Source organism: Plectropomus leopardus, chromosome 15 (genome assembly GCF_008729295.1).
Source record: "Plectropomus leopardus isolate mb chromosome 15, YSFRI_Pleo_2.0, whole genome shotgun sequence".
Taxonomy (NCBI): domain Eukaryota; kingdom Metazoa; phylum Chordata; class Actinopteri; order Perciformes; family Serranidae; genus Plectropomus; species Plectropomus leopardus.
This window is the reverse complement of record NC_056477.1, coordinates 12542787-12562564: the sequence shown is the minus strand read 5'-3', so window position 1 is coordinate 12562564 and position 19778 is coordinate 12542787. Positions and strand designations below refer to the sequence as shown.

Here is a 19778-nt window from a genome sequence, read left to right as displayed (position 1 = left end):
AAAGAAGTTGACTTTGGGACACAGAAATCGATCTTCTCAGTGCAAGTCCTGTGCTTTTCGACCCATCCATCACTGACAACATTACCCGGACATTGTTGCTTTTTATACTACAGCATGTCCCTTTCATCCTCAGCTCCTGTAATAATTATAAGAGAATGCCACCTCACTATAAACATAAACATGGGGCATGGTTGACCTATGTAACCATTTTCGGTGAGACTGATAATTCCAGGTATCTTTCTTCAAAAGAGACAGTCTTAGTTACAAAACTGTGCTGTTATAACTTCACTGCTCCCCTGCAATTTAAAACACTCGTGTCGAACTTGAGTTGTTCTCATGCTTAAAGCATGTTTTTGATGGTAATACAGAAAGAAATGCTTACCTTAAAGTGAAAGGGTTGCTAGTACTGCCGATCCCGTTAAAAATCAACACCTGTGGCTCCATACAGCTTTCAGAGTAAACAAGTAGTTTGTTAAGACAGTTGAACAAGCTAACAAGGACCAGGTATTTATCTCAGGCGTTGGCAGAACAAGCCAGGACTAAATGGCAGTGAATGTTGGACTCGAATACAGTAGACACATGGTAATTACATTGACTAAGTTAAGTTTTTTTTTTAATTTTATTTCTGACCTTAACTATGCTACATTTACCTCATCTCAGTATATCATGTGATTCTTTTCTTATCCCCAACATCACTTTAGACGTGACTGAACATAACAGTAACTTTAGTTTTACCACCAGTAACATCGTGTGTCTCTCTTTTTTTTTTTTTTTTTTTTTTAACATAAATGCCTTGTGAAAGCACATGGTTAATTTATGTAGAGACTTCATGCATAAGTGATGTGTCTGCTAACTTTTTAACCACACTGTTCTAGAAAAGAAGAGTTTAGTTTTAACTACATGAGACGTGAAAGAAACAAAGACTTGTGTTTTGGGTTGATTTTTCTTTTAATGTTTTGCGTGGGGTTTTTAGTTCTTCACATCTTTTTGCATGTGGTTTAGAAACCCGGATCTTGGTGACTATAAATGTTAACACTTTGCACAGGCGACAGGCAGAGTGTGCCAAAACTGCCAGGATTCAGATGGCTTTGCCACCGGGAGGGAAAGCACCTCCGGCGGGTGCTCCCACTGCTAATCTCTATGAGGAGCTCGGCGACAGCAGCATGTGAGTCAACCCTGACCCTTTATTATCTATTTCCCATCCCACCCATGATGAGCTGGTACTCTTGCTCTGCAGGTTGCTTTCTTTGAATTACTTAACAAAACGCAAATGCTGACAGTTTGAATGCTACTAGAACTGGTATTTTCCTGCGTTTTACACCAACCGCTGTCTAGGGTTCACATTTATATCCCTCCACTCTTCTTAAATAACCACCAGTAGCTCTGCATGTTGACCTCAGTCATCCCCTTACTGCAGCAAAGGATCGCCCTGCTCTCTGGCTTCCTACCTATTATTGACTTGCTGCAGCAGAGATTAGACTCTAGTTCATGTACGTATTCCTAATTTAATTACGTGCATTTTCGCATGACCCTCTCTCAAGGTAAGGGTGTGTTTTGGTAATAGAAACATATACAGGCTCTGGCCTTTGCTTCATAATTGTTTTTCATAAATTACCACTGTTGAATGCTTCCTGAGCTTGCCTTTATATCAAGAGTGTTTTGCCATTGGATTTCACCTTTCGTTTTAAATGCTACCTCGAACGTGTAATGAAATGTTAATGCTCGCTGATTAAATGAGGTTGAAACTGCTGCCCCGCTGGGTTTAATAATTGTGATTTACAGCATGTTAAAGAAATTGTGCTACTAACATCAAAATTGCTGTTACAAAAAAGAAAGAAAATGGAAATTTTAACGGTGAGCTGTAAAGCGCTTTTGCAATGTTTACAACAGATGTTGACCAGCACTCAAAAACAAGCCGAAGCTTTTGATTCTGTAGCAGGAGAAAAGCTCTCGTGGGGATTGTGTTGTTGTGTTGTGTCGAGCAACCCTTATACAGCGGTTATTTTCCAGTCTGCATTACGAACAAGAGGAGTTGGTCCTGTAAATAGCCCCATTAAAGGACTTTGAAACGCCATGCGTAAACTAAGTTTTCTATGCAGAACAGTGTGTGTGTGTGTGTGTGTGTGTGTGTGTGTGTGTGTGTGTGTGTGTGGTTTGTGTTTGTGCCAACAGTCCCGCATACTCTCCAATGCACACAGCAAATAAATCAGTACAGTATTGACATACCCTTGAGCTTATGCTTCAGCCACACCTCTGACATTTCTGCTTTAGTCTTCTTACCATCTGTCTGTGTTTCTATCTCCTCTATCATTTCTATTCCCCTGTCTCTCTGGATTCAGACTGCAGTAAGTAATCCCAAAACATATGACATCTGATGTCTATGATCAATATTATTTCGCCAATATGGCACAGGAGCAGAACCTTGTTTCCCCTCTTGCTTATAGCTTTTGCTGAGCGTATGTAGAGACTACACAGATACTGTTTTGGTATTTCGCCTTTACTCTTTTGGTGGGATCTTTTTTACTATTGATACCCTAGTGGATTATTGGCAAAGTCTGTTTTTGTTAATTGACCTTGGTGAAGTGCTAGCAGTTGGAAAGTTTTGTAGTTAGTGAAACCTTTTACCTACCCTGTAGGCTAGAAATGTGAAGCACCCTTTGTTTAGAGGTACTGAACCTCAATAGATACCTGTTATACTTTTGTAGATAGCTCTTACCTTCACATCTCTTAGTGTTGTGACTGTCTGCACTAATGCGTCCAACTCTGGTCGGTGTTGCTTATTTGTATTAAACAGTTTCTGACCAAAACCCTGCATATCTTGGGACTTTACAATTTCACTTTTAATATTTTAGAATACACGAAGAAATATTTAAACAATCACCATTTTAATTTGCCTTAAGATACAGCCATGTGTCTGTTGAAGCTGTGCAGACATCCTGAGCTACAGTTACAATACTTAAACCGGGATGAACCAACAAGCATTAATTAAAGCTAAGATTAATTCTAATCAGAGTTTAGTAAAACTAGGTTTTAAATGAGTAAATACAGATTTAGAATTAATCAGAGCTATGTGGCACCATTGAAAATCAATGAAACAGTATTGCTAAATCATAGATTTCAAAAGAAAAGAAAGCGTACAACAGCATTTCTGTCAGTCACTGCCATGTTTGACAGTTGGCCCAATCTTCCTGTTCAGCTGAAAAACGGTTTCCTTGTTGAACCGCTATCTTTACAAAAACTCATCATCATCATCATCATCCTCATCATCATCATTGCAAAAGTCAAGTGGGTTGAGTCTGTCTAAACTTTCTTTAAGGAACTTGATTGTTTTGCCCTATCCATCTCAAAAAGGCAGCCACTGAAGTTTTGGTGCAACCGAATTAAATTTAATCAAGGTTTACAGAACAAACCAAACAGAGATTTAAAGATAGGTTTAAATTTAAGCTAGTTTTAATTTGGTTTTAAAGTTTGGTGCAACAGAATTTAAACGTAAGCCATGATTTAATTCAATTAAAAATTAATCCTTGTTGGTGTCATCCAGCCTCTTAGATTCTTAAACAGTTGAGATGCAGGAACAAACGATAGCCGAGATGCTTTTCCCTCAACATTTTTCCCTCACTTTGCTAAACCTTAGACTATCAGTCTTCACCTGTTTCAAGTCTTTTTTTCTTCTTCACCTCCACCTTTTACTGGGGCAGGGCTAAAAAGTCTGTCATGGAGGAGGTTGACCACCAGAGGATTCTTAGCACCTTTGCCTGTCGCGCCATTGCAGCCCGCGGCAACGGAACGCTGCACGTCAACTTGCCCAAGTCAGAGAGCAACGTGACCTTCTACTCTGACCGCAACCCACTCACCACTCAAAATCCCGTGTATGAGGACAACAGCCCCCTCGGCAGTCCCACACGGGGGGAGAGTCCGTCTAAAAAGCGGTTCTCCTTTTCTCCCTCACACTCACCGAGGTCAGAGGGTGCCTGGTCCATGCCTGCTCGCATTCACAGCGGGCTGTACAGTTACGAGGCGCCAAGGAGACAAGCTCTTATGGATCCGGATGACTGGGAGTTTCAGATACTCCAAGCGGCCATTAGCGGCAGGCAAAGGATGGAGAGTTTGGACACATTGGACCTGAGTGGGAGCACGGAGACCAAGTTGTCAGTCCGTGAGCAGGCCAGGCAGTTTGAGCAACAGGCCTTCCAGGAACAAAAGTCAAACAGAGGCTCCCAGGGCTCCCTGTCCTCCATCATTGTCCGGGATAGAGACAGCGATGACATGCTGGAGCTGACCTCGGAAACTCTGCTCTCCGTCATGGATTACTCCTACAGCCCCACTTCTGTGGGCAGGGATGTGCCCCCCAGCATTATCATCACTCAGGGAGATGACTCATGGCCTCCGGCAAGCCAGAGACCAACTCCACCTCTCCTCAGGAAGTTTAGCACCAGCATCTCCAGCTACATGACAGTTCAGCCTTGTCAGATCACTGTGGAGATCATACCGGACCCACCGGAAAACCCGCCACCTCCTCCTCCACAGCGACATCCACCTCCCCCATCCACACCCCCCCCCCCCCCATCCATCCCACCTTCTCCTCCACCTTCACCTTCTTTTCACCTTAAACCACAGTATACCCCTAACTCCTCTCCTCCTCCTGCCAATAAACAAGTTGCGCCCCCTCCTCCACCTCCTCCACCTCTCCCTCCCCCACCCTCACCTGCTATCAGCGACCAGTCTCGCCCAGTTGTGCAGTTTGTTCCAACCTCTCTGCCACCCCTGTCCTCGCTCCGCCCCGTCTCGGAACGAAAACACCCTCCTCCTCTTGACCCCACACAGAGTGACGTCGGCAAGAAGGAGCTCAAAGGGATCCTGAAAAACATCCAGAATCTCGCCGACATTGAGAGGTCTGTTGCCAACCTGTACAGCCAAGTAGACAAAACTTGCAAGGTGCCCAAGTTTAACAAGAAACCACAAGTGACTGAAGAATCAGAGGGTTCTAACAAACCGCAGAGCTCTGATCCCTGGGATGAGCAGAGCACGCCAAAAACAACCAACTCCAGCTCTGCAGTCCAAATCAACTCCACAACAAGTATGAACTGTGCTGAAAATGGAACGAGTGAACTGAACATGGCAGCAGACGTTCAACAGACAAGCCAATTGAACTCGAGCAGCCCAAACACTACTGAGCACTTTTCCTCTCAATCCACCGTGTTCTGACTTTTTCTCTTTGTCTCCACACTCTCATTATTTCCATTTATACACATCCATGCCTGTTTGTCTGTTGTTTCAGAATACTTTTTTTTTTTTTTTTTTTTTTTTTGCACAGTTGGTAGTGTTTTATGTAAGCTTTAGCTTTCGTCAAAGAATTTTTGACTGTGGGAGTATGTCACACAAAACACTTTTTTACTTGATATTTTGTGTGGAAATCAAATTTTAGTGCCACCTGCCAAGAAATGTACTCAGCTCTGCCACTTTCACTGTACAATATGATTACAGGCTTGCATTAGGACATAAAAAGGCTTACGTATACAGCATCAGTTTGGCTCATTTGCATGTTTTAATTATCTGAACTGCTGTGAGATATATGATAGTGTCAAGCGTACCCCTGAGTTAATAGATTAGTAATTTCATCATGTTGTAAGTATGTTATTTCAGTTCATAATCCTAACATTAACATTTCATGACCAAAGCTACTTTAATTAAATTATACTAAACACCAACATTTATAAATCCCACAACCCCGGGGTCTGTTTCCTGAACCATTTGCTGGCTGCATACTGCTGATTTTAAAATTTGTTCTCTTACTTCTTCACATGAGATAAGAGCATGAACATTTCGGTTGCTGTTGCTTCGTGCAGAATCCAAATTAGGCAAAAGGAAAAAAAATATAATGTTAGACGTTTTCTCAAATGAGGGGAAATTACCATAACTGTTAAGAATTTTCCAAAGGTATGCAAATGCTATGAAATGAGCTTCAGAGTCTTCAGGAGGGATGATCGCATATTTGTTGATGAAACATATTTAAAGCTTTGTTGCAGTGACTTAAGCTCACATAATATATGACATTATTTTTTGGTGTATTTGACAGGAACTAAGCACAGTTATGAATGAATGTGAAATATGAATGTGCCAGATGTAGGATCCCATTAAAAAAAGAGACTAATTGAAATGACTAATTGTCATACCCAGCCCCCGAGCAAAGGAAAAATAAGTGAACAATAAACATATAAGGAGTGGGAATCACCAGAAGGCCCCAGGATATGATATTATCATGATACGATAATATCACGATACTTTAGATATGGTACTATTGCAATTTTACAGTGTTCTCCACAGAATTGAAATCTTTGTGTAGCGGTAGCTGATGACAAGGGGTGTCAACAAACTTTCCAGGCTTCTCTTAATCTTTTGTGTCTTTCTTTTTTTTTGTATCATTTTGTGTCTCCTCTTCAAATTTGGATGTTTTAGTGGGTCCTTGAATACATCGCAGGCGCAATTCTTCATTGATTCTTTTTTTTCCTCAGCAGCAGTTTGTGGAGTTTGAGTCATGTGGTGGATAATTGCTTTGTTGATCTGGTAGGAGCTGATCAGATAAAATCAATGGATGAGATATTCAGAGAAAATTGAATGCAAAGTTTTAGGTCCAGTGCAGTTAAAGATTAAGTTTCACTTTCACTGCATCTGTTGTTCTGCTGCTCTGTCCGTGCCCAGAGTATGCTCTGCACTCCAGGATTGTGATGCAGTGCATATACAAATCGTATATATATTCCAATAGCACTCATAATGACCAATCCAGATAAAAAAAATAAAAAATCAATATGTGGCGGCACATGTGTTGATTGTGGTGGGCCACCACAAATAAATGAAAGTATTATCTTATTTGAACTGTAAATTTTGTCCCGAAAGAAAAAAATGTCAATATCTGTTTTGTCTATTAAGGTGTAAAGATTAAGTTTCTCAGTTCAATCTTTTTTATTTCAACAAAATGTGTCTTGTGGGAAAAAAAAGCAATTGATTTAGAAGGTTACGAAAAGTTTAGTTTGTATTTGTAATCTTCGTAGAATCTATAACTGAGATTTGTGTGTCTATATAATATTGCCACATAAAATATAATTTTTCCTCTTACAATTTATTTCCCCATCCACATTACATAAAATGAAACAAGTTGGATATTATACAAAGGCAGGCAACTGGAAATCCTTTCATTTATATGTGAAACAGCTGAATGCAGATACGACAGGGTCAGGCACTTCTGAGTGAAAAGATCTCCTTATGTTGGTTGAAGCGGCGGCTATAAAAATACATCGACTGGGTTCCCTAGCAGGCTCATGTTGAATGAAGAGAGCCAACCTCTGGGGGAGCTGTCTGTTCACATGTCTGCAGAGATCCTCTCAGCATGATAAAGTAGTCACTGTGATGTTCGGCTGCACACTCGAAAAGGCTAATTAGAGAACCAATCAATCGTTAACTAGGGCCGCTACCGGTGGGACTGTCAACTACTGTTACCCTCTCCTTTCCTTTTCCATCTCTTTGACCTTCTGCCTGTCCCATTTGTCTGTGTTTCTCTCTCCTGCTGTAGTTAGTTCTAATACTTTCCAATCCTTGGCCTCTTCTTGTTAATCTTTCCTTGTGGTTCTCGGGAGATTCTATTACCTTCTTTCCTCTCATTGCAATGCGGCCCCTGTCCCCGTCTCTCTCCCTTTTTCTGCTCAGGTTTTTTATCCTTTCTTTCTCCCACATACCCTTCATGTGTTTGTTTCACCCTCCTCGCCCTAAGGCGAATGGTCTTAGCATACCTCCCTTCCAGAGCAATATAATGTTTGATTCATCACACGTTCCCCTGATGGGCAGATCGAACGCCTACTAATTCTGTATTCCATGTTCACTACATGGGGTGATCTCTTTTGTAAAAAGGCAAGCAGCTCACATGCTGTTTTTTTTTCATTTAACCCAAATAGGAGACAGCCTTAAGGGATCGTATTCTTTATGTTCCATTTTTACATCAGTTTTTTGTCAAACTCTTTTGTCCTGATTGATAATGCAGTGCAGTATCAGACAGAATTAAAGTGTTATATTAGGTTTAATAATTAAAGTAACTCAAAACTTTACTTCCAGAGAAATTTTCTAAAGAAAAGTTACAGAATTGTGGCTCAAAATGACAAAAATTGAGATAAAGTTAACAACAAGAGTATGTTTTGAGAAGAAACCTCAAAATGACACTGACTCAACAAACCGCATCTCAGCATGGTGTGTTCAAGAAAATACTAACCATATGGTATACAAAAGATTAGGCTGTGATTAATGTGCATGCACACACAAAATGCTGATCAGAGAGATTCATAGCTGCATGAAAATATCCATCTGCTCTTACACCACTTTCTAGATTTAGTTTTTGTTACAGGAAAAGTTCAACATTTGGGGGAATATGCTTATCATCTTTCACACTTATAGTTTGATGAGAGAAGCAATGCCTTTCTCCCATATGTGTGGTAAATATGAAGCAAATCAATCACAAGAAAAAATGTTTATGTTAAATGTTTCTGCAAACCTCAGTTACATTTGTACATTATTTAGCAGGTATAATAAAACTTGACGTTTCTTAAAAATGTTGGGATGAAGGTGAGGTTAAATCTGGTGGTACAAACGATGCTGGTAAAGCAGGGGTGGGTCAGTAAAATACACTAGGTTCAGTGCTTCAAACATTGCTGGGAAATGCTGTGTTAAGTCAGTGAAAAACATCCAGTTTGTGGCACAAATGCCATAATGTGTCAGCGAAAAACACCCAGGTTTGGTGCTACAAACTCTGCAGAGGAACATTGCGATGTGCAGCTAAAAGCACTCAGGTTCTGTGGCACAAACACAGCAATGTGTTGGTGAAAGACATCCAGATTTGGGGCCAGGAGCACTGATGGAAATGCCCGAAGGGTCGCCAAAAGACAACTGGTGCTGTTTGTTGGTTTCAATCAGTGGTCTGCAGCTTGGCAAGTGTCTCAGGTGTATTCAACATGCAAATATATCACATTTTTAGTTTGCAGTCTGGCAACTGACTTGTATGATGCTATAACCAGCAGCCCGATATCTTAGTGTAGCACAAAGAACAAAGAACCAGCTAGCTCTGGTCACTAGTTTAATTTACACTTTAAATGTGTATCATCTTAATCTCCGCAGTCTCATTTTCAGCAAGGTTAAATGTAGTTCCGAAAATGTTGAACAATTCGTTTTAACTGATTTCTGTTACAATGGTTTGGGTGCATTTGTTTTTTGGTTAAGGTGTTTGCATCAGCAGAATAATTAAAGATCTCTTTATTTTCTACTTAAAAAATATACAGTAAAAATGTAAAGCTAGTCATTTATGAATCCAGAATCACATTACTGTTGTAGATATAATCTAGCTCTTTAGAATTCAAGTCATGCTTAAATTCTGAGCTCACCTCTCTCACCTCTTTTGCTACAACATTACCTTATCACCAATCTCCCCCCGAGTCTCCTCTTGTGCAAACTTCCCACGGCTGCTGTCCACTGGGCCATTTTTCTTGATGTTGCATGGAGCAGCAGCAGCCAGCAGCCAAGCCAACAGGCCATCCATCAGATCCTACTCCCATCATCCACTCTGCCTGGGAGGTGTGGCCATATGGCTGTGCCCTGTCCCCTGGTCTCTGCTCATAATAACAGATTACAGCTCTCCAGAGGAAGCTCACATCATTGCTTGGCCATATATCTGAGTGTGAAAGTCGTCATTATTTATGGGTCCAGACAGGTTACAGTTGTACGCTTGTGAAACTGGAGGGTTGAGCCGGGCTGCTCCATTACTCGCCATTTCTCATTGACTTGTACTGAATGCGCTATAGATGCACTGTTGTCCTCAGGATCAGCTCTGAGTTATTTCTCATGTGCTTGATGGAGTGACATTCCTGAGATTTACTAACTACAAAAACATTGCCGCCTTCTAAAAGAAAATAGCACATTATGACGAGATAACCAAAGACAATTTTACTAACTTTCTTTGAGTTATTAATTCCTCCCTGAATCACAATGTCCTTTTCATATCTGCTAGAAGATGCTCAAGATATGTCTGTATAAACACTGACTTCCAATCTTCCAAGCCTCTCTGATATTTGCATTTATTGTAACTTTTTTTTTCCCTCCCTGTTTGGATGAGATAACGTGGGGGAAAAAACAGCCCACACCAGCACGATAACATTGTGGCCTTAGGCACCCTTTTTAAAACTGAACAATATCTGCAACTCTGTAATTTAACACATAAAAATGCACAGTAAGTAAAGCTGCTATTTCCTCACTGGTCAGCAGAATGTAGACCCGCTAGTCCTGTAGATTTAACATTTCATTTATCTAAAAGCATTTGAAATGTTGCTGTCAATCCATATTCATTATTTGTCTATTTTCCACCCCCTTCCGCGGCACTCAGGAGGCGAGGCTACGGGAGACAGGTAAGCATTCCTGTTGTGATATGTTTTTTTGTCGCACCGAGACATTTTGTCACTCTCAAGGCAGCTTGAGGCAGCTTATATCCTATTATTCTTATCTACAACTCACTTGATGGAAAACACTGAATGAGATTAAGATGAGATCCTGGTGATAGGACTTCTAAAACTGACATTACAGTTTCAGTTTGATTCGAAAGTCTGTTGTATTCCTGCAGTGTTCCTGTCAAATGGTAGATAAGCATTCCGATGAGTTTTTCTCCTGTGGTGGAGAAAAACTAATCAGGGACCAAACAAAGTGAATATTTGACATTAAACTATTTTTTCATCACCTTCAAATAATCTCTGAACCGTCAGCATCTGACACAAGCAGGATGGTTTTTTGTTTGTTTTATTGGTGCCTTTCCTTCCTTTTTTCATTGCTTGGCTAACATCTTCCCTCTTTAACCTTGCTTTGTTACCATTAATATTTAGTAAATCTTTTCACCTTCCTCTGAATTTGTGTATAGCATAAGCCCCTTTTACACAGAGTTTGTGCTATAGGGCTGCAACAATTTCCCTTCTTTGTGCTGCCTTTTTATTTTTACGCAGAACCAAACAACAGCAGCAGCATTCCACTCCGGTGTGTGATCCTGCACAGCACGCCGGCATCTTGGAAGCAAAAGAGGCGTAATGCCTGTGACGTTAAACATAACAGGGTGACATGTAAGATATAGGTCGGCAGTGCTTTATAAACAGTAACAATGGTATAAAATGGCAATGTCAATCATTTACCTACCCTATTACATAGCAGCTGATCTCATCCTCCGCTTGGAGGGTAATGCCCGGGCCACACTGCGTGCATGAGCAGCATGTGTGCGCTACAAGACCTGTTGAAATTTTTTTGGTGCCCATGTTAACAGGTTAGAGCAGCCACATTGCCAGTGGGCTCAGGTGCAGCTCAGGTGCAGCTCAGGTGCAGCTCAGGTGCTGCTCAGCTGCTGCTGAGCTGCAGCACATCTAGAGATTTTGAGTCTTATGTTTTTTTCCTTTTGATGCATGTGGTTTTCAGCAAAATAGACAGCAAAATGGTGCTTTAATAATCATATTGGCATTACAATGCCTGTCACTCCAGTTTCAATGTCTATATCTGTCACAGACATGGAGAAATACAAACAAGTATATCTGTTTTACTCAACCTTTTCTGTTGAGCCCTCTCCATTTCTAAATAAAAGCCCTCCGACAATGTTTCTGTCAACAGAATCCTGCCACGTGTTAATACAAAGCTTTTTGTTGTAAAATATTTGCATGATAGTGTTGTTGACAATACAGTGGCTTACATGGCTTTATAAATAAGTGGTGTATCAGCTTTTAATTGTACAATAGAATAGAATAACAATATACTACAATAGTTGTAGTGGCTGCTCTGCAGCAATGCCGCAGCAACAACGCTGTCTGTGTGCAACATGCATGTGTAGGCCTCAGAAGTTCAGCGACGTAGCCTTTATGTGCTGCTCACTCATGCAATGTGTCCTGGGCATAAAGAGCTCCTGAAACTCATTGTTTTCCCAATTTGCTACATTTTTGGTCTTTGTTCTTCTTTTTGAGATAGACCCATGGTGGGTCACGCACATAACATGGCACTGACATGTCAGACTAATCCCGCCCATAGTGTTGTCCTGCTGGCTGTCCTTTTTACACAGATTTCTATTCAACACTCTTTCTATATCTGCTGCTGTCTTAAAGGTGAGACAGCTCTGTCCCCCCATTCCATAGTTGCATCTTTTATACAAAATGGCGAGGCGGCATAACATTGCAATATTACCACCTTGAGCAAACTGTGTAAAAGGGGTTATATACATGAGAGATGCCTGCAGTTCCTGGCTTTAAATTTTAAATGTGTTGAGTGAACGCTTCCTTATGTTTGTGTCTCTCCTGACCCCCCTTCCTTCCATTACCTTATCCTTCTTCTGTACAAATCTTTGGCAGCAACAGCAACTGCTGAGGCCATCTCTTCTGAGACCTGAGGTAGAAACACTCCTGCTTTTCTTAATTCACAGGGATTGTAGTAATTCTGCTGTATTCTCACCCTGTGTGCTGCTGCTGCTCTTCTTCTTCAGTCTTCCTCCAAGGAGTGCTGACCAATTTTTCTCTTCCTCTGGAATGCAGGAGCTCTCCATGGAGTCAGGTATCGACCCAGGCCAGGACTACTATGCACAAGACTACTATAATTACGACCAAGGGTGAGCATGCAGTCTACTGATCCTCTCATCTCTCATCAGTCTTACAATAATCCATGAAAGCGATCTCCACCGGTTCATTTAAAGCTAAAAAATTACATCATTAGGACTTATTTATTGTGACCTTGCTTTCCAGCTCCCATTTTATGGGGTCCTTGAGGAAAGTAGAGCATTTAAAGAAGTTCAAAATAAAATGATGAGCATAACTTGTGCTGCCCCTTCAGCTGTACATAACATCCTGAGCGTTTACTCTCTCTACTCTCGCCTTGAATCGGGCACCTGAGAGTGTGAAAGTGTTTTCCCATGGTTTAATAGAAAGAGGGTGATTTGGCTTGCTTGCTACATAGTCCATATGGTCTGAAGAGGAAAAACATGGAACTCAAAGCCATAACAGCTGCTGAGAAATTGTTATTCATTAAATGCTCCCACTCTATGACAGGTGACTGTGGGGAATTACAAGAAGCTTTTACACCTTACAAGCTTAAGAGAAAATCTGACAAATGTTAAAAACTGTCCATATTAAGATGATGTGTTTTAATTGCATCTGTAGTTACTCACCAACTTACCTGGCGTGGTCTTTACTAAGTCTAATTACCTCAGCTCACGGTGTCTGAATCACACCAGTCTTCATTTGTGAGAAGCTGTAATTATATTTTAATAGTATGCCACTAAGTTCATTGTAAAAGCTGCTATTGCCGATGAGTGTACCGTCCCTTCGACTGGTGCCTTTGATGTGTTTCTGTTTTCACTGAGGGGAACACTTTAAGAGCGGTCAAGCTTTTAATACAGCAGTCACCAGACCGTGTGGTGAGTCGCCCTGGCATGTTCAGAAGGACACAAATTGCCATCGCCATCTTTGTTAATTCAGTATGGTAGAGTAAGAAGAATAATTTGCATGTTCAGTGTCAGTGATCCAAGCTAATTGAAGCTATCTACCACACCATTGTAGACAAACTAATGGTGGATGATATTTTGAAATATTAAAAGCATGAAATTTAAAAACAAAAGATAAATGATTAAATCTACTCTTCTTTGTCTTTCATTTTAATGGGAGTTGGCACAGAATAAAAGTGCATTCTGCTCTCTTTAGCAGGGTGTGGTTGAATAGATGGTCTCATTTAACACTCCCCTGATGAAAGCCGTATAGCCAAACATGCTCTGGAATAAAAAACAGCACATTGGAGAGGAGTTATGCAACCTGATTTTATTCAGTATTTTAATAGGCTTTTAGGCATTACTTATTACTCCACTGGTTTTCGTCTCAGCATGTGTTTGTAATTTATGAGACCCCTTCGACAAACATGGGCAAATGTGTACTAAATTTATTTTTGGAAACGCTCTATCAGCTTCTGCAACTTTCTTTCTCTCCATTATATCCTTCCAAATTCAAAAAGCGATTTCTAGCAAGTGCAGCAAATCACCACAGCAATTACTGCCTATCTGATGGAAGATATTGCCAAATCTCAGAAAAAAAAACAAAATCAGTGAATGGGGCCAGCCTGATATAGTAGAGGAAAATTCAGGATATGAAGATGACAACATTTATTAAAACGAACCATTAACTTGTTCCTGCTGATGCCTTCTGGTTCCCTATAAAAATGATTAAACGAAAGCCAAGTATTTTTCATATTCTTGTGACTCTATTCCTCAGGTATGACATTCCTCAGTATGGCAGTCGGAGGAGGCTGATAACTCCCATGTATGATGAATATGGGGAAGTGATCATGGAGGATGATGGGTATTACTACAGTCCTCATGGCCCTGAGGTAATACTTTTAATTCGATTTGAATTTTTATCCTCTCAGTGTTGCCTTAAAGGTCCCATATTGTAAAAAGTCAGATTTCATTTTTTTTCATTTTTTCTTTTTTTTTTTTTTTTTTAATTACAAAGCAGGTACATATATCTATAATGTGAAAGTATCAAAACACTTAACCCAAGAGAAATGCACACATCTTATTTACAGTGACTGTACCTTTAAATGAGCCATCAGGACTCCTGTGATGTTGTGATGTCAAAACACAATATGAAGGGAGAAGCTGTCACTACAATGCACTTATAGTCATTTTACAGCTGTAATGACGGGACTCTCTAAAAACACTGTGTTTCGCCCAGACGGTTGTGGTTTTTTCAGGACATATAGTAGTTTCAGGGACAGTTATGTAACATTAATAAAAGTAATTTAGGTTACAACTTTTAATTTTCATGTTGTCATGTTAAAATGTGCTACAGGTGCGTCATATAATGTGCCATGAAAATACTGGATGAAAATTACTGACTAGCTCATGTTATCTAACTGTTAGGAAGCTAACTTTGCACTGACCAGCCTCGTTTGCAAACAAAGAAGTTGGACTGTGTCACAGAATGGGTTTCTTTTATTTCTAACACTTTGAAAATTGGACAAACTAGACTGAATACTACACTACACTGTACAATATGAGAGCAGTTTATTTGATGAATGTCAATTGTGAAGGTATATAGAATAAACTATTCATGTTTTCTTAAATTTTGTACATTTGGTCTCACACCTGTATACACGGAAAGTGATAGTCTGCTGCATTTGGGCTGGGCATGATGAGAGACACTATTCTGATATCAGAATACACAGACCTCTCAATCATGCCAGCGATACAAAGATCAAAAAGCCAAGTGTTTCTTTGTAAATAGATGATCATAAAAATTACAAAACCATCTGTTTGAAGTTACAGTTGGGCATTAGGCCTCCTGTAAGTTTTATCATGGGATTAAGGCACATATCAAGTTAATAAACTAAAAGGTCACAACTTTCCTAGCTTTACTGACAACTGACAAGACGCTCTAAATTCGAGCTGATGGGAATGCGCATCAGGCACACACTACTCTGTTTGAGGCAGAACGTAAGGCTCCACCCCCGGGGAAACCCCACTTTTTTAGAGAGTCCAGTAATGAAAGTGAAGAGATGCTGAGAGATTAGATAAAGAGGATCCAGAAACACTAACCAATCAAAGCAGGCTGTATCATGTAAGCATGAGCTAAAAGAAACCCAAAATACAAATATGAACCTGAAAATGAGCATAATATGGGACCTTTGATAAGTTGTGTGTCCAATGTATTATTAAAACTGCAGTATCAACCCTTTTAACAATGTGGCTTTATTATCATGAATTGTTGCTGAATTAAACATGACTGTCTTAGGGCCGGGGCAGAGGCAGAGGCAGGGGCCGTGGTAGAGGTCCGCCAAAGAGGGTTGCATTTAGGGACGAGCCGCCAGAGGATGAAATCGAACAAGCTGAGCCAGCAGAGGGGGGCGAGCCTTCTAAGGCTGCCAAGAAACTGAAGTCTGTCATGAAACTCAGCAAACTCCTGGCGGCCAGCAAGCAACCGTCTGATGCTGGTCCTTCTGGCCCATCTCCATGGAAGAGAGCCAAGATGCTCAAGATGTTTGGTGCCGGGAAGAAGGACAAGGATTACGCCAAACTGATGTCAGCTCGCCGTATTGACAGCCAGGAGAGTCTGACAGGCGGACCAGCAGTTATGGGACCAATCGACAGCAAGTCAGATGCCCGCAGTAAACTCGGCAAAGTTTTCAGGAAAATAAACTTAGGCAACAAGTTGCAGCTTCGGCGGAAGTCGCAGAGTAGTGTGAGTCGAGGCTCGGCCACAGGCAGTGAGAGAGATGAGGAAACCTCACAAGTAGCCAGTGAGGAAGACAAGAAGTCTAAAGTGTCCATTAGTGTGACAGAGAGTGAGCCAGAGGCAGAAGCAAGTGGAAGCAGTAAGGAAAAAGGCTCTGATGAGGAGTCCTCAGAGAAAAGCAGTGTTGACAGAGATTATCTGAAAGTAGATTTAGACCGGGACGATGCCAACGAAAGCACTGTGGACTCCGAGGAAGAGCCAGATGAAGAGCCGGGGGATTCCGATGAGGAGAGCAAGTCCAAATCGGAAGGAGAAGAAACTGAGAGGGAATCTGTCAGCGAGAAAGAATCCGGGACTGAAAGAGAATCAGGGTCAGAGAAAGAGTCAGAGTCTGAGAGGTCATCTGCCACAGAGAGAGAATCAGAAACTGAAAAAGAGTCCGAGTCTGAGAAAGAAACAGAATCAGGAACAGGCACAGCAACAGAGAAGGAGACAAGTACAGAAAAGGAATCAGGGACAGAGAGAGACTCGGATGAAGAGTCTGAGGAGGAAGAGGCATCAGGGAGCACCAGAGAAAGTGGGTCTTCTGCCCGCTCTTCCATGAGATCGTCAGTTACTGAGGCCAGCAAGGGGAGCAGTGCTTCAGGCAGTGGCAGTGGCAGTGGCAGTGGCAGTAGGAGTGGGAGTGGTAGTATTAGCAGCCGTGGTACCACAGAAAGTGAAAGTGCAAGTGAGAGTGGCAGTGGTACCGCCAGCAGTGCTGCATCTTTATCTGGCTCAAGCGTTAGGTCATCACAAAGAACCAGATCATCAGGAAGCGCAGTAACCTCAGAGAAGTCCAGTGAAGAACTCAGTGAGGCTGAGTCGGGGACAGGGACAGCCAGCGAGGCAGAGGCAGAGTCAGCATCAGTGTCAGAAAGTGAAGGCTCCTTGTCTCGAGGGTCCAGCCAGAGGACAAAGTCTGGGTCAGAATCGGGTGGAGGGTCTTCTTCTGGCAGCCAGATGACAGATCAGAGTTCTTTAGGCAGCGAGGAGAGTTCAGCTGGTTCTCGGTCCACCGGTGGCAGCCGGCATTCCCGTAAATCCATCCTGAGCCGCGGATCTGAGGACACAATCACAGAAGAGAGTGAGGAAGAGGATGAGGAAGAATCTGAGACTGCTGATGAGAGCAAAGAGTCAGCCAGCGAGCTTAGTGATGACACATCGCCTGCAAAATCGAGGGCGCTGTCTGGAGACCCTGGGCCCTCTGCCCGTTACACTGGTCCCCCATACAGCTCTGAGATCAGAAGCATCGGTGACACCTCTGTAGAAACATACGGAGGACTGTCCCCTATCACTGAGGTGGATGAGGACGCCATCTCTTCAGACAAATCTTCAGCCAGTGTCTCCGGATCAGAGAGTGCATCGAAGGACTCGGGAGAAACAGAAGCAACGTCAGACACTGATTCAGAGTCTGAAGGAAACTCAACTGCCTTCTAGAGAGATATATTGTCCACTGCGAAGTAAGAGTGAATAAAATCAATTACCCTTGCATGGGAGTGAAGAAATATTGCTTTCCACTACAGAGTGTTTCAAACATCCACTTTTTCCTCATTTCCCCTAAGCGAGGAAAAACTTTGGTGGTTTCCTGCTGCAAAATACACCTTTGACTTATTCTTCTCTTTGATGTTTCCTGGGTGTGATTTCATGCTTTTACTTTCTCTATGACATCATGCTCTTGTTGCTGCTGTGAGATTTTGCATGTTGCAATACTATCTGCTTTGACTCAATCTTTTCCTGGATATTGAAATGATGACTTTATATAGCATTACTCCAATCCATAGAAAAATTGGATTTCTCACAATAAATTATTTTCTAAGACAGAACTGCAGATGCTTGATCATAAATAAGGGTTATGCTTGTTTTCTGAGGATATTTTGTGACTAGGGGTGGGCTATATGGCCTAAAATAATATCACAATATTTCAGGGATTTATTTTTTATTTTTTTATAAAAGCGTTATTCTAGAAGATCTGACAAAATACAGGGAAAAAAAATGTTCATCAGTATTTCAGGAACAGACATTTGCAACAAAATAAGTGTATATTTTTACATGTAAGCATAAATGTAACAGTTTGTACTCAGATATTTAGTAAAAAACAAAATAAAAATTATTTCTCATTTCCTTAGCTATAAACAACAACAGTAACTCCAGTCTGACTCAAGTCCAAGTCATGTGACTTGAGTCCACACATCTAGTTTATGAGTTTTGTCGAAGGCATCTTTGTTTCAGTACATGATAGTCGAGTATTTTTCTGGGACAAGAGAGTAAATTATGGTGAGAAATCCCTTTGAATTCTGTGATCTTGGTACCTGGTGTATACTTTTTTTCCCCTGTTTACTTTTCCTTTTGAAAATAAGCAATATATTGACCTTGACCCCTTCTGTACTCCTCAGGCTGGCAAAAAGAAGCGCATCAAGCTAGTGGTAGATCGGGAGACCAATGAGACCACCTCCACAGGAGAGGAGAGCACCACAGAGACCCAGCGAAACCGACTCCCAAACAGTCACAGCAACATCAATGGGAACATCTACCTCGCACAGAACGGCACTATCGTCCGAACAAGGCGGACACCCCACCCTAACAACTTGAAGCTGGGCTCTCCATGCCGGCTCGCTAAGCATTTTAAAAAACTCGACAAATTGGGCGTGACTCATGAAGAACCCCCTCCCATTATTAGCATTGACGGCACAGGAAACAACACGGAAAACGGAACGGGTACATGTGTTCCCTCTAACGTGGACGTCAACCTCAACACTCGGTCCTCCTGTGGCTCCCTGAGATCCACCATCACAGAGCTTAAAAGTTTTGGGTCCAAAACCAATATGGCCAAGGCTTTGATTGACAGAAACAGCAGCGGTCCATTTGTCAGTGAGGAGCAAGAGACTTCTGTTGACAACCCCAAGGATAGTAGGGAGACGCTGGAGTCCCACAGTGACCACACGTTATCAGATGAGGAGGAGTTGTGGATGGGACCCTGGAACAGCCTGCACATACCAATGACAAAACTCTGACTGACCATGCGGAAAACTAATTTGCTTTTTTGTTATTTTCATATTTTTATCATGTTTTTTTTTTTTTGTGAAGAAAATTATCTTTGAAAAAATGATTGTGTGCCTCAACTGGATAAACTCCAATCACTGTCTACAACAAGTGATTGGTGTTATAGTCAAATTTTATTTAACCCTATTAAGTTAAAGCTTTCTTGTACCAAGTGTTTTTCAAAGACAGGGCTATAACAGATGGGAACACAGAGCTGCAAGGCAATGAGTGCCTCAAAGAAATCTGAAATTTTATGTGAACCGTGCTTGACTGTAATTTTAATTCTTTATTCACAGAAGATGGGCCTCTTTTATGGAGTGATTCCATTTTTTGCTTTCTTTTCTGAGCCTTGGTTTGTTATTTTTAATCTTGAAACAGATCACAAAGAAATCGTCATTCATTTCACTAAAGATGTTTCCAGAGAAATCACAGTGA

The 19778-nt window shown here is 41.4% G+C and overlaps 1 protein-coding gene across 1 annotated transcript in view; it reads left to right on the top strand.

The window, feature by feature from the left end:
• The window catches only part of LOC121954395 (protocadherin-15-like), a 254356-nt gene extending 235572 nt beyond the window's left edge, over positions 1 to 18784 (top strand). The window contains exons 34-40 of the mRNA XM_042501870.1: positions 1046 to 1165; positions 10415 to 10436; positions 12399 to 12437; positions 12579 to 12652; positions 14301 to 14415; positions 15822 to 17764; positions 18698 to 18784. Coding sequence (XP_042357804.1) covers positions 1046 to 1165; positions 10415 to 10436; positions 12399 to 12437; positions 12579 to 12652; positions 14301 to 14415; positions 15822 to 17741 — 2290 coding nt within the window. The 3' untranslated portion in view covers positions 17742 to 17764; positions 18698 to 18784. The remainder of the gene's footprint in view (positions 1 to 1045; positions 1166 to 10414; positions 10437 to 12398; positions 12438 to 12578; positions 12653 to 14300; positions 14416 to 15821; positions 17765 to 18697) is intronic.
• The last annotated feature ends 994 nt before the right edge of the window (positions 18785 to 19778 follow it).